The sequence below is a fragment of the Streptopelia decaocto genome (assembly GCF_964273445.1).
Source record: "Streptopelia decaocto genome assembly, chromosome: 2".
NCBI lineage: Eukaryota > Metazoa > Chordata > Aves > Columbiformes > Columbidae > Streptopelia > Streptopelia decaocto.
The window spans coordinates 64620899-64636157 of NC_138655.1; the positions used below are offsets into that span (position 1 = coordinate 64620899).

Consider the following 15259-nt stretch of genomic DNA (forward strand, 5'->3'; position numbering starts at 1 on the left):
GAGCAGGTGGTTTGGATTAGAAGACCCTCAGAGGTCCCTTCCGAACTAAATTCGCAAACATGTGAACTGAGAAGTAATGAAAATAAAAAAAAAACCCATATGGTCTCATTTTGCAAGTTATAATTGGGAGTTTATTCCATTTTGACAACAGGAAGATCTGCATGTTGTCATGAGTTGATGGGGTAGGGTGCAAGGTAGCTCCTGGTTGCAACCACTTTTACATGACCCAGCGTGTGTATGTTGCAGTGGTCACATTAATTGGATGACTGTGACTTTCTGCTCCTTCTAGTACAGGCACATGTGATGACGTTAGTTAAAATTGAAATAGAAGTGAATGCTCTGGATTTCTGTCTCATTGCTATTGCACTAAGTTGATAAATGCCTTTGGAAGTAAGTTCTATTAAAATTAAACAGACAGGACTGAACAGAAAAAAAAAAAAATGGTTTTCCTTTACTGATAATATGCTGGCTGAGAGGGTGAGAAGATTCCAAGGTCATAAAATAAACTTGAAAAGTTTTGAATCTCTGAAGGTAGTGAAAGAAGAATGCAAGGGTATTTGTGCTGGCCACGATGCACCTTTTCCAAGTGAGGGTAATTGCAGCCATGATAATACACCAGTGGGATCCATCTGAGCCCAGCTGATGAAGTGGTTCCTATCAGAGTATGAACCTTGACTCTATCAGATTTCAGGTGCTACTTTCATCAATCTACTTTTCTAAGCACTTGGGAACCTATCTCACAATGCTGCAATGTATTTTTGAAGTATTTTTGATGCCTGTAAAAAAACCCAAAAATCTGTATGTATGGTTTGAGGTAGGGGAATTTTACCTTTGACTTTTATGTAAATAAGATCAAATCCAGGAATGCAAACATTTTTTTCTCCTTCATATTTTCACAGGTTAGGAAGAAAGCTCTGACTTTCTTCTGTCATTCCAAAATCTGTCAAAATGGCTCATGGAAACCTTTACCCTTTTAATCTCCCAGTCATCTTCATTCCACAAAGGATATTGTGCTAGTCAAAACAGTGTATCTTTGTTTCCTCCCCTTTCCATTTTTGGTTAAAAAAGGCTGAATAAGTCTGATTGCTGTACCCTTGCTCCTTTGATGAAACTTCAACCTCTGATCAGAATAAACACTAACTTCTGAAGAGGGCTATTGAACTCTGCAATCCCTTTGAAAATGACTTTGATTTCAGAGGGGTATAGAGCTTTAGCAATTGGTTTTGAGGATTTATCAGACTAAAAAAAAACCCTGACAGACAGAATCCAACATCCTCTTTTTAATCAAAATTCCCAGAGATTTTTGGATCAAAAAGAATGAAAGATTGAACTCCTTGATTAATATACAGGACATCCAGGACACTCATCCACCCAACTGCTTTACTACTCTGGTTGCTTTGTTCTTATTCTTTCATATATCACTTGCATAAAAACATAGGACCAGAGTTGTTTCCCATGTAATATCCCTGTCTTCTGCAATATTACACCAATTGTGAAATTAGCCCTTGGACTGGTACTACAATTTACATTCACAATGGCAGATATGTTTTCATTCTTTTAACTTGGGCTATAGCATTGCTGCAATATCTGCTAGAGCAAAACCAGCTAAACAAACCCTTACTGTGCAAGAGCAAAAGCAGAAAAGAGCGTATCTTCAAATCCTTATTTCATTCCACATAGAATATGAGCGTAATAAAGTGCATTGATTTTTTCACTTTTTACAGCTCTTTATATTCAGGTTGAGTAAACTACTATACGTAAAATGTGTTAAATACTACTTGGAACCTAATTCCGTGTTAGTTACAGTCACACCTTCTCTCACGCACAGGATTAGGTCTGTACTGTGTTCTTTGTGCTGTTGTAAGGATCAGATGCACAACTGGTGTACATCAGTGCAGCTTTGCTGGCTTTGACACAGATGCAGCCATTTATATCCCCTGTCTCTGAGTTTCTAGATTTGCAAGCATAACAACATTACACATGGCCTTTTTTATTCCATCCTCAGAGTATGTAAATATTGGTTAGTAGAAGTGTTTTCTTGTAATATACTAATTCTAATATAAAATATGAAAATATAAAAAATGAGAAATCAAAGATTGCTTGGCTTTGGTCCTCAGTTTGAGGGCAAGCCTTCTTCACTGATCCTTGTTGGATTAGTGGTTTAAGGTTTGTAAGAGATAGTTAATAGCTATAATTAAATGAGGGCTTATGAAATAAGACACACTACAATTACTCCTGGAGAAGAGTTGCAGTTGTCAACCTGACAATTATAGACTTACTGATATTTCAGTGGAAATTTCTGAGAATGCTATTATCATTCAGACAAAGGGCAGCCTTGCAGCAATTCTGTGCTAGCTGTATCTTAAATAAAATAATTTGATTTCAGAAGAGGAGGTAAGGAGTGAGAGACTTAAACCAAAAGTAGCTAAACCATGAAATGTCCTAAATATATCACCAGTCATAAGATCTTTAGGTGCTTTGAATATGGACAGTGTTTTATTCACTCACTTTATTAATTCGTTGCATGCCTCATAATCCAAGAGACTGAGTAAAACAAAATGTGTTATAAAACGTAATTGGTCTAATTATTGGGCTGGTACAACAGCAGCAGATCTGTAGAGACAAAGAGTGGGTGGTGAGCGGTCAGTGTCCACACATGACACCTTTCCAACAATCTCTAGTCTGATCCAGTGGAAAGGAATCAGTTTGTACACCCTTAGAGCACTCCGCAGCATGATCCAAAGCCTGCTATGTGAAGATAAGCAGAAGATCAGTTAAAAAAAACCCCACTCATATGAATGAAAATGCTTTTGTATATGCAGCCCAAGTTAATGTTTTTGGGCAATTTGAGCTTGACCCTTGGCCAGTTAAATAAGTGTACGTCCACTGACCTATTCACACCTATTGTTTGATCGAGCTGAGGATTTTCTGCCTTTATCTATTTTCATGGATTCTTTCTTTGATGTAATTTTAGAAGGAAAATTGCAATTCTCTTCCTAATTTTCTCCCTTTTACTTTAAGGTATTTGGACTTCACCCTAATGCAGATATAACTTACCAGACTAACCTGGCTAATGAGACATTAAGGACAATAGTGAGCATCCAGCCCAAAGACAGCAGCGCTGGAGGAGGCGAAACCCGAGAAGCAGTGGTGCACCATCTTGCTGATGAGATGCTAGAGAAGTTACCTCCAGATTATAACCCTCATGAGGTACAGGCTACTTTATAGATACATGCGGTTTATGTATGTATGTAGGTATATGTTTTTTGAGCTTTATTGTGCTTGTTAAATGTAACTGTCATGTGTTTCAAAAAGCTTTAAAAATTATGCACAGTATTTTATAAGTCTGTTTTCGTTTATTATCTAAAATATTCCTACACTGGAAACATATATTTCAAATACCATAGTCCACTTAATTATTCACCTTAACTCAGAACAGCAATTAGAAACTTCAGAAATTTCTTACTCTCCTTAGCAGCTTAGAAAAGGACACCAGTGCCTCCTTCTGAAGTATTAGTGATCTTATAGCGGTTACAGATTTCAATTTGCCTACTCTTACTATGATACCATCATTATGAATAATGGATTTTATCACTGACCTTTTCATGCCCCAGATTTTTTTGAGTTTAAGCCATGACAGAAACATTTGTCAATCTTTTCTTGCATTTTTGATTGACAATCTCATTAAATGGAAAAATCCAGCATAAAGCACTCTTGCATCAGCTTGTAAGTGGGATCTGGTGTCTTGCCATGTGTTTCATGAACAGTAACTGTTGAAAACCCCTCATTTCCATGATTTTATTATTTACAATTCTGTTCTGCACTGGTAGTACTTTTTTTCCCTGGTTGCAGTCCAAGCTTGGAGAGTGCCCACTATACAGTATTGCAACCTGTTATGTTATACTTCATTTTCTTCTCTGGCAAACTTAGAGTGTCCACTTATGTTACAACCAATAGTCTTGGGACTATCTCTTGTTCTACTATTCATCTCAGATTTAATACAATTTGTTCAAACAGCCTCTTCTGTGCCGTCATAATTCAACTCAGAGCTACTCTTTTTATTCCCCTCTTGGGAAGCTACTTACAATCTGCAACATTTTTTCAATGAGGTTTTCTAACAGCTTTCTCCATATAGTTTTTTTTTTCCATCCATCCATCCATCCATCCATCCATCCATCCATCCATCACTGCTTGTTTGTTACCTGCTTATTAAGTGATTCCCAGTGATAGTATGTAAGTAATTTACTTGTAGAATTTTATTTGGAATGGAGTCAGTTTTCTAGTTTTCATATTATTATTTAATAGTAAATAAATACTATATATAGCAAATAAAAGGAAATATAGTAAGTGTAATAATCAATAACACTGAATTTAATAAATCTAATGTTTTACACCTTGGATATACACCTATAATCTACACCTTGGATTGTTCTCAGTCCTTTTTCCTTATCCTTCCTATCAGAGTAAAGCTTTTTCCTGGAACTAGTTTCTTCTAGTTTTATTCAGCTCCTTATAATACTGAGTGCCTGGGTAGCATATATGGTTTTGCCATATTTGTAATACATGTATTGAGCTAATTTTTTTCAATATATTTGCTAAATCCTCTAAAGGATTATTTCTTCTTTCCCTTGTTAAACTGTCAACTTTTTACCCTTGAAGAATTCATAATACTTAGAAAACATCAATAGTACTGGACAATATTGTAACCAGAGGGTATTATTGCCCTCAGATTTTACCCCTGGGAAATTTATGCTGTGTCTTTTAGTCTAGTAAAATGCATACATGCTTATTTAATCCAAATTTCACTTCTAAATGATTTGAACAAATACTCTTTTTCTCTGGCATTTCTGCTGTTTAATCTTTTCCTCATTCACTCTCATTCCTTCTTGGCTTATTCACTCCTTTTATCCACAGAAAACACACACAGAGTAGGTCTCCCCTTTTCAGTCACTTCCTCAAGTGTCTTAGCTTTGGAGACAACCGGTTATGGAGCCAGGACCTTTAGTTAAGGACAGACACTGGAGAGTTTATTTTGAAAGTTCTACCCTGGGCTCTTGTCTGTTTTACTACTGTATTTGGGTACAATGCATACTTTTCCATGTGACTGTGTAAAAAAAATCACTGCCAATTATTTTCATTGCTGTTTCATCAACTAGTAGTATGGCAAGCTATTATCTTTTCTCATGATCTGCCAATCATACATGCAGGTTTTTATTTTCTGATACGCAATCATCTTTATAATGACGCTCACAATTAGTTCTTTGCTTCTGTACCACTTCTCTGACATTTTCTCTGAGCTTCAAGGAAACATCTTTTTACTTCAATTTGCTCAACAGCTGTTCTCTTATGACTCAAGTAGAAAGATTCAATGTTTGTAAAGATGTGGTGGGTTGACCCTGGCTGGACGCCAGGTGCCCGCCAAAGCCAATCTGCCACTCCCCTCCTCAGCTGGAGAGGGCAGAGAGAATATAACAAATGGCTCATGGGTTGAGATGAGAACAGGGAGAGATCACTCACCAATTACCATCACGGGCAAAACAGACTCGACTTGGGGAAAATAAATTTAATTTATTCCCAGTCAAATCAAAGTAGAATAATGAGAAATAGAAAATACATCTTAAAACACCTTCACCCCTCCCTTTCCCAGGCTCAACTTCCCTCTCATTTTCTCCTGCCTCCAGGAGGGCAGGGAATGGGGTTGTTGGTCAGTTCATCACGTTGTCTCTGCTGCTCCTCCCTCCTCAGGGGGAGGACTACTCACACTCTTCCCCTGCTTCAGTGTGGGGTCCCTCCTGCAGTGGACAGTCCTCCACAAACTTCTCCAACATGGGTCCTTCCCATGACCTGCAGTTCTTCACAAACTGCTGTAGCATGGATCCCTTCCACGGGGTGCAGTCCCTCAGGAAAAGACTGCTCCAACATGGGTCCCCACAGAATCACAAGTCCTGCCAGCAAACCTGCTCCAACATGGGCTTCCCACAGAGCCACAGCCTCCTTTGGGCATCCTCCTCCTCCAGCATGGGGTCCTCCTTGGGCCTTGGCCAGCAATGGGTCTGTCTTGAAGCCATCTGACATTGGTTCTATCAGACACAGGGAAAGCTTCTAGCAGCTTCTCATGGAAGCCACCCCTGTAGCCCCTTCCTTACCAAAACCTTGCCACACAAACCCAATACAACAAGACAAATCAATATTAGGAATTCATACTTTAGCATGAGCTTGCTTCCTCTCCTTCCCCGCTTTGTTCTTACAGGCGTGGTCAGAGGATGTCCTGTTGGATCTACTTTTTTCCCTTTGTATTGCTTAGAAATGTATTCTGAGCTCAGGATGTAAGTTTGTGTCATTCTTCTATCAATAAGTGTAGATACCACCTCTTCCTGCTGATTTCTAGTTTTCTCAGGCTCTATACATCTTGATCTGTGAATTGCACCTCTTTTGGATTAATCACACCCCTCTATTTACACAGTTTCTTCAGTCCACATTATTGATAAATACTTTTCCACAGAACTATTAAAAAATTATGCTTTGTTTTTGTGCCATGGTAGTCATTGCTTTGCTCTGAGTATCTACAGAGCATCCTTTGGTGATTTTCCAAAAGATTGTTTTGATAATAATATGTTCCTCTGTGCATCTCTTTGCCTGTATCAGCTGCACTACAGCTTCAGATTCTACTTCTAAGAGATTTGACATGATTTCTTGCAGTTTCTGATTCCTCAATATTTCCTTCTTCACTTTGCCTAATGGATTTACCCTTTCTCTCATTCTCTATATCTTAGAACTCCTTTGAGTCTTTACCAATGCTTTCTTTGTTGAAGGGGGATTTCCCTTTTCTGCCATTCATGCCCAGTTCCACCTCTTTGCTGCAGTTATTCATGGTGCCAGGAGTGTGGCAACCTCTACACAATAAGCAAAAAATACATATCAAAAGGGTTTCTCATCTGAACTGAAGCTCTGGAACCTCTTAGAAAGGGTGGAGAGGGCAAAAGTAAACTGTAAAGAAAGCTAATTTTTAAATGAAAGGTTGCATAGACTGACAAGAAAAGAAAAAAAAAATGTCTAAAATACCAAAAGAACCAAAACCAAAACCAATGATGGTCACTAACATGTAGTCAAGCATTTCATTAGAGCAAAAAAGAAGAGAGTGTTTAGGTGTTCTCTGAGGAAAGAAGCAACAGAACGTAGCAGAAGGTACAATATAATAAGCACATGAAATTAAGTTTACAAGTGTAAGGAGTGAGATAGATTATATAATTGCTTCCTGTGGTGTCTGAAAAAAAAAGGGAATGAGGTGAGTTCTGTTGTTTGTCAATTTAAATCAACATTTCATCATTCAGGACATAATTACCTGATCCAGGACATTATTACCTAATAGATCAGTTTAACAATCCTGCAACAAATAAAACTAGTATACTAAATTGTAAGAGACTGAGGGAATGTGCCCAAAAGAGTTCCTCTGCATGCCTCATTGGATAAGAACAGTAAAAAGAAGAATGTTCATTAGTCCTAGCAGTGCAGCCTGGCTTTGCTTTTAGAAGAATATTGTGCTCCAGTAAGGCCGTGACGTGGTAGTCTTTGGAAAGCCAGATATAGAGTTACTATCAGTGAAGAAAAGGAACAAAAATTTAGGAAATAAATGAAGGTAATTAAAAGCAAATACTCTTCAGGGAAAGTGGCAGGTGCCTTTGTTATCTTCAAGCAGTTCTTGTGGCTCCCTTTAGAAAGGATGTAGTAAATTTGAACAGAGCTAAAATCCCCAACAGACTCAGTTAGGGCCCGATGATACTGAATATTTTCTGACATTCAGAGCTTCAGATTGTACTTTCTCTTGACACATTGTGAATCCAGAGAAAATTCAGGCTATTACACAGAGGCCTTCATTTCTCAGTTATTAGCCTTTGGCAATGGCTTCGGAACAACCAAGTTTCAAAACAGGGCAGCCATTTTACCCCATGCTATATGCTGCTGCTTTTGTAGTTGTGTTCTTGTCACACTTTCTTTCACCAGTCAAATAACAAACTCTGTGTCCACCCATGAGACTATAAACAAAACAAGTCACTTTTGCATGCTTTCTCAGACTGCAGTTTGACACAGGTGGTGGAAAAGCAAAATAAACCTTCCTCCTGACCTGAAACTGTCTTCATTTTTCTCACTCCAAAGGCAGAGGCAGCAGCAGAGTTCTGCTTTCGTAACCCCTTTTGCTTGTGGGTCTTGCCTCACAGGTAACAGATTACTGGTAAAATGATTAGGTCCAGTCAGTCCATGTGAGTGAAGATAGATGCAAGAATAAATGTCAGCCTGTCACACACAGCGGTTTGTAGCAAAAACGATCTTTGCAGCTTGAAAAACAGCCTGCTAGGGAATAGACATGGAGACATTCCAAAGATGCTGCACTTCACTGGAGTTTGGCTTCTAACCCAAGTAGCAATGGGGTTTTACCTTAAATATTTTTTGTGGTATTGATTTTGTCTTATACTTCACTAAGTCTATGACTACATTAGCAAGTATTGCATGGGAATAGGATTTCATCTGAGGACCCCAGTCCTGTGTTACATGTTTTATTGGGAAATTTACATTAATCTAACTCCAGGCTGAACACCCATTAGTGGCTGTAGTACATCAGACTCCCTGAAGCATAGCTTTTGAGTTTTTGAGTTAGTTTAATTTGAAGCTAAGCCAGGTTGTATGCCTGGAGCCTACTTTCCAGAGCAGGTTTTTTGCTAAAAAACAAAACACACCTCCTCCCTGCCCTCCCCCCCAAACAAACAGACAAACAAAAAACCCAACAAAACGACAACAAAAACCCAAACAACAACAACAAAAGGTCAGAACTGAAATGCTAATGTAGATGTTTTGGTTTGTAAGGTGTCTCTGGTTTACTTACCAAGCCTGTCAGATACGGTAGTCATATCAGCTATTTGCTACATATGTCACTGCCTGCTTCCTTGTATGCAACAGGTAAGTGGTCCTTGACACCACCTGAAAAGAGCTTTGATATGGACACGCCTCGAGCTTGTCTTTCTTATTCAGGCCTCTTATTTAGATCATCTCACAGAATGATGGACTTGATATTTCTGCTGACAAAGGGTATAGCAAGTAGGCGAGTCTAACTGAACATTATAGCATTTACTGAAAATTATAAGCAGTTACTACTACAGTAACTTAATCACTGATTGTTAAATGACATGATTTTGGCAACTACTTTTCTGCTGAATGTCCTACAAAGTATGTGGTGACAAAGGAGCTGGTGACCTGAGGACAACTAAGAAATGGGCATAGAAGAATCTGACACAGTAGAGATGTGTGCTGCAAAATCATGTAGAGAAAGCTATTAAGATTATTATTTTAGTTGCTCCTTTCTTAAATCACCTTGTTTTATGTTAGATGACAGCTGTTTGCATAATAAGAAGGAGATGTAAGTGGGCTTTATGGAATTAGTATATTAATCTCAGAAAGACTACTTTGGTTATTGAGTTTTGTCTTTTGAGGTTTTTCGTGTCAGTTGGGATCTATCTCTTTATGTCATAATAAATACAGCACTAGAAGTAAGTAATCTGGTTGCTTGATAAGAATTCTAATACCAAAACAGTCAATCATACCTCAGAGCTGGTATTTAAAATTAATCTCAACAGAAAGATTTCCGAGAAAGGCACTATATTACACCTAGTAAATCTCACTGTAGATCAGGATTGATTTGTATACAGTAAGGTAGAAAGTATGTAATTTTTTTCAGTTTTCATATCTGGTTATGCTTGGTGCTTCAGGCTGAGTGTTGTGAACATATCTAGGATGGATTAACAAATTTCTGCATCATCGGTTCACTCCATTATTCAAAACATTACAAGTATTTTTGTAAGTACATGAAAACAAATCAGAAGAATGTTTAAATTCTGAGAAATCACTAGTTAAACAAATGGTGTGATCACCAGTACAGTAATATTTTGGAATATTTCATCTTCTCTTTCTAGATTCATAAATATCAATATTTTGGAAGTTAACCCCTTTAGCAACATATTCCATATAATTTTTCCTCAAACAGGAGAAATTCTTCCTCTAAATGATCCCCAAAAGAAACACATGCTCTGTAGACTAGAAAAAAGTGTATTTCTTATTTAAAGGTTAAAATGCATGGACTATATTCTATACAATTCCTTTCTTATTAGTGGCATTCACTAGACTTCTAAGTATTCTGGGAAAAAAATAGCAATATTTTTTTTCTTTTTTAGCCAAAAGAGAGAATTATCAATTTTTGTGAAATTTTCAGAAAGCAGAAGATTTCCCTGGATTAGGTCTGAAAAAAATCAGAATAATTCATCATGTAAATTACCCAAAACAGTATATAGTCTCAGCTCTAGTCTCATGATAGCTGATTTTAGTATTTTTTTCTCTTTTACAGGAAGAAACACATTAACTCAGTCTGTACAATGAACTGTCAGGCTGCAAAGCATTAGCATAATCGGTTGGCACCTATTTCTTGGACATTCATCCTGACAAACTCATGGGTCCTTATGATTAAAATATGATTAATAACATTGCTGATAGCTGTCTTCCAAGGAGAATAGCATATAAAGTTGAAAAATTTGGCTTGAAGTTAGTTGAAACCTGAGAACTGGAATTAGTCAAAGCTTTTAGTCATTTATACTAACAATTGTAACTACTCTACTATATTCATCTTTCAGAAACTTGCTATTCAGTATAATAATAATATCTTCAGTAATTTTTACTATGTGTATATAATGTATAGTATACATAACAATGTATACTATGAGATGCATGAGTATATCTGGAAAAACACAAAGCAAAATCCAGTGGGCTTCTGTCCTTGCTGAAATAGCACCCATTATACCAAATCTTGTGGCTTCTACTGTGGGTTGGGGTTTTTAACATCTAAGACCCCACAGCCTAACAAGGACAGAAGGAACTGCTGTGTCCATTCAAAAAGAGGGAACTTTCCCTCCTTAGAATGATGGAGGAGCTCCTTCTGGTGAGCTAATGAATCACAGTCTGCTAAACCTGACAGTTGGCACAGGACTTGCCTGGACATCTGTTACATAAAAGTTTCTTTCCTCAGGAATTACGCGGTGCAATTGAAAAAACATCCTTTTGCTTTGGAAAATTATTGCATGGGACACAGGAGATTACATTCTATAATCATTGCACTGTTCTTGTTTAGGTGAAAGCCCAGCTTCAAAAGATGGGAGCTGTTCAGCCCATGAACATCTTTCTCCATCAAGAAATTGACCGTATGCAACATGTTCTGTCAACAGTTCGAACTACACTGACTGATCTCAAATTGGCTATTGACGGTAAGTTACACTATTAAAAATCATAATAATTAAGATGCAATATTTATTAATAATAGTTGCTTATACTATATGGCTGAATAAATATTTCCCTTCCTATCTCCCTTTTTAACTCTTTCTCTTTTGTTCTCTCCCTCCCCACGTTTTTATCTTTTTCTCTCTCTTTATCATATGATAATTAATTCTAGTATTTAAAGCCTCTTGACGGTATCTCTGAGGACACTGTACCCTAATTTATTCTGTATCCATGTGCTCCAGTATTGCAGTTCATGTCCCATAGCACAACGGCACTTTTGTGATTCTCTCTAGGATCTCTACAGAGTTCAGAGGAGCTTGGTTGTGGGATTACAACCTCAGGTCATGTGCCAGCATCTGTTATGAAATTAAAAGATGAGACATAATGATATAGAACAAGGTATAATAGAAGTGCAGCTGCTAAGTAATTGGGAGACAGGGCACTCTGGAGGCCAGGTGGTAAAGACTAATTTAAGGTGAGATTTCTGATGTTCATGAAACTGGTTATGCCAAATAGGATGCCTCTAAATGGAAGCTGAAGTGAATGGGAGTGCCAGTCAAAAGAGAACAATAGGGTTCTGCTTTTAGCCATCACAGGAGGTATGCAGCAGCACTCTCTGTCTCTCAGAGACAAGAGGTATTTGGCTGAAAGCAAGCAACAGTGAGTGTAGTTAAAATAAATCAAAGAGCAGAGGTGACTAGAAACAGATGGAAAATTTGTTCAGAAAAGGAGTGAGGAAAAAGAAGGTATGACGATGTTACCATCTGCTTTTTGTTTTCACTTCCCATTTTGCTCATCTGCAAGAGCTGAAATATCCAGAAAGGAAAGCATACTGTTGCTCAGCCAAGCTTCTTGAATTAACAATAAATGAAAATCAAGAAGGAACGGTTCAGTTCCACTGGTTAAGATGTCACTCAAGTCTGCTGTTCTGCTGCAGAGGCAGAAAATATCTGAGACAGCAAACTGTCCCCACAGGGTCAGAGTTCCTCAAAACTAGTCCCTTCTGATACAGGTGACAGCAGTACTGTGATCTGTCTTACTGGAGTTTTCCAGTCTTTTGACAGTAAGTCTTTCATGAAGGGAGATGTTTTTAATTTGTATTTTTGTTACACAAGAATAAAAAGGGTTTTTTTTTTTCCTGTCATTTGCATGATTCAGTGAGGCAACAATGCATGCTTCAACATCATGGGTATAATCTGAATCTAGGAAAAAGGTTCATAATAGGCCCAAGGCTAATTAGCTTCCATATCCTGTAATAACCTATGCAAAGATCAAGTTGGAAGAAACAATTTTCCTCTCTTTCAAGTTCCCTTTTATGTGTGCATAGAGTCCATTTTGAAGCAAATTAAAATAACGCTTTCCATCCAATAAAGAGTTAATCTTTCCTTCATTGTGACAGATATATTGGAAGTTTCAAAGTGTACAATATTCTGCAGAGGGGTGGATGAGTAACATAATTTATTTGCACTTAGTACTCAGTTGCACAGTGGGCACAGTCCTCTACCAGGTGTTTAATCAAGTTAATGCTGTAACTTTTGTGCAATCCTCTAAACTATTATAATTTTCCTAGGGAGAAGCAAGTTAAATATAGTGAAAAATTGCCCTGAAAACGAAATTGGATGTATAGTTAACAATAACGATTAATGCTTCTGGCAGATTCATGATGTGTCAAGTACATGTGGTAGACCATTATTTAGGGGCTGGAAAGAGAACATTTAGGCATTCTCTCTTGCCTCAGCAAAGGGGAAAATCCCAGACTGTCCCATAATAGATTTTCCCCCCAAATCAGTCAGCTGCAGTCTCAGAACACCTGAGGTGCTCCCTTTTCTTTACAATGAGGTAACCTGATCTGACTGCTCAAACAGGTCATGTGTATATTGACATCTGCCCTGGTCATGTGTTTGCCTCTGGTTCCATTAACCTGTGAAGGCCTGAGCACCTTCTTATAGCAGATCTAAATTTTCAAACAAATTCAAAACAAGTTTTGTGTTTTAAGAATAAAGCACATCTTCATGTTGTGTCAGGTAGCTCTGTGAAAGGAGTTCTGAATATTTGATTCTGCAGTTTGGATGTGAATAGATGGACCTTGTCGTTTTGCTGTTCCTCACTAAGTTACATTTGAGGTAATATAAAGGCCCCCTCAGTGAGAGCCCATGTGCGGCTGAAGATGAGGGATGATGAGAGAATTTGCAGAGCCAGTTTTATCCCTCTATCCAGAGGGCAGATTAAGCAGTTTTCAGCTTTTGGGATGGGTGAAGATGCTCCGCATGCATCTAACATGTTTGTTGGCATCTGTGCCCCACAAGCCTCTATCTCTATCAATAAACTTCGCTGCCTGGAGGGATACTTTTTTTGGATCAAATTGTAATAATTAGATTGTTGCTGCAGTTTGTACTCTCAGTTATGTCCCAACCATTAGTTCTGTTTTAATTACTTATTGATTGCCCAGAATTTGTTTCACAGTTGGTACAATGCAGAGCTTCACATAAATCAGAAAAGAGCAATGATGATTGTCCTCCCAAGTGACCTAAATAGAGGCAATGTTCCAAACAGAGAAACCTTTTTAGAGACAAGGAAAGAGCTGTTTTCTCATCTTTTCATCTGGGGAGCAGTAAGACATGGGACTCAAACCAAAACTCCAGATCCTAATGGGTTATGAACATCACATCTTGAGCCTTTGGCACAAGGTGACTGTATTTTTTGCAGGGCAGTGTACGAGCTACATAGTTCCTGTGTAAGTGCCTTATCTTCCTCCTGTGGAAGTGTAGATGCCTCTGGCACAGAATACTGATACCCTGGCTGTCTGTTGGGGAGTGGGCACTTCAAACCCCAAGGCACTGTCTTTAAATGCAGTAAAAGCTAATGACATATTCAGTTATTCCTAGTCTGTTGGAGTTTGTTTGAGTAGAGGGGAACTGAATGTGGCCTGTCTCTGAGATTGAGAAGGCTCTCTTTATTTCTCCGTGCACCAAAGTAGACGTGGTAAACGTTTTGATGGCACGTTGATGTGTCTTGTATCAGTAGAGACAGTGAGAAGAGAAATTCTATAGTAGTTATCCCTAGTTCCCCTGGAGTGGCTTCCTTGAATCTCAGCAGTGGAGCATGCTTACAGTAGCATCTTTTGCAATGGCAATAAGCACAGCTTTTAATAATTCCCCCCCCCCCCCCCATTTTTTTTAACCTACTTAACATTCTGTTTAAGGGCTTGTCATGAAAGAAGCAAATGCTTAACTCATTTCACAGAATCACAGAATCACAGAATCACAGAGTCACAGAATCACAGAATGTTAGGGATTGGAAGGGACCTCGAAAGATCATCTAGTCCAATCCTCCTGATGGAGCAGGAACACCCAGATAAGGTTACACAGGAAGGTGTCCAGGCAGGTTTGAATGTCTCCAGAGTAGGAGACTCCACAACCTCCCTGGGCAGCCTGTTCCAGTGCTCTGTCACCCTCACTGAGAAGAAGTTTCTTCTCAAATTTAAGTGGAACCTCTTGTGTTCCAGTACTTACATTTATTTATGAGTATATCTAGATTCTACTTTGGTCATAAAACTGTGTCCACTTGGCATGTTTATCTGATACCTCATAGCTTTGTGCTTTCCAACTAATACTTTGGAACTTCCTACTTCATGAAGAAGTGAAAGCCATACAGGAAACCTTGGATTTGCTGTCCTTTCATGTCATATATGTCCCACATGGTCACAGAATTCCCACTGCTATTTGTGCAGTACTTGCAGAGTTAGGAGAGAGAAGTCCTTTTTCCTGTTAACATGTTTCCTGAGAATACAGGAATCCCTCTAAAAGCTTTTACATGATTTGTAATGTGCAAAGATTTCTTTCCACGGTCCCAGAGTTTTTGTTCCTTCCGTTTTTGTTAGTACTTGCAAGACAAGCATTGTGCAAACACCTACAGGAGCCATAAGCCATAAGACCAACACAGAAGG

General features: G+C 38.3%; 1 protein-coding gene across 1 annotated transcript in view; it reads left to right on the top strand.

Annotated features, from left to right (window-relative positions):
• The window catches only part of LOC309436282 (dynein axonemal heavy chain 5-like), a 168884-nt gene that overhangs the window by 139694 nt on the left and 13931 nt on the right, over positions 1-15259 (top strand). The window contains exons 73-74 of the mRNA XM_082045351.1: positions 3022-3210; positions 11168-11300. Coding sequence (XP_081901477.1) covers positions 3022-3210; positions 11168-11300 — 322 coding nt within the window. The remainder of the gene's footprint in view (positions 1-3021; positions 3211-11167; positions 11301-15259) is intronic.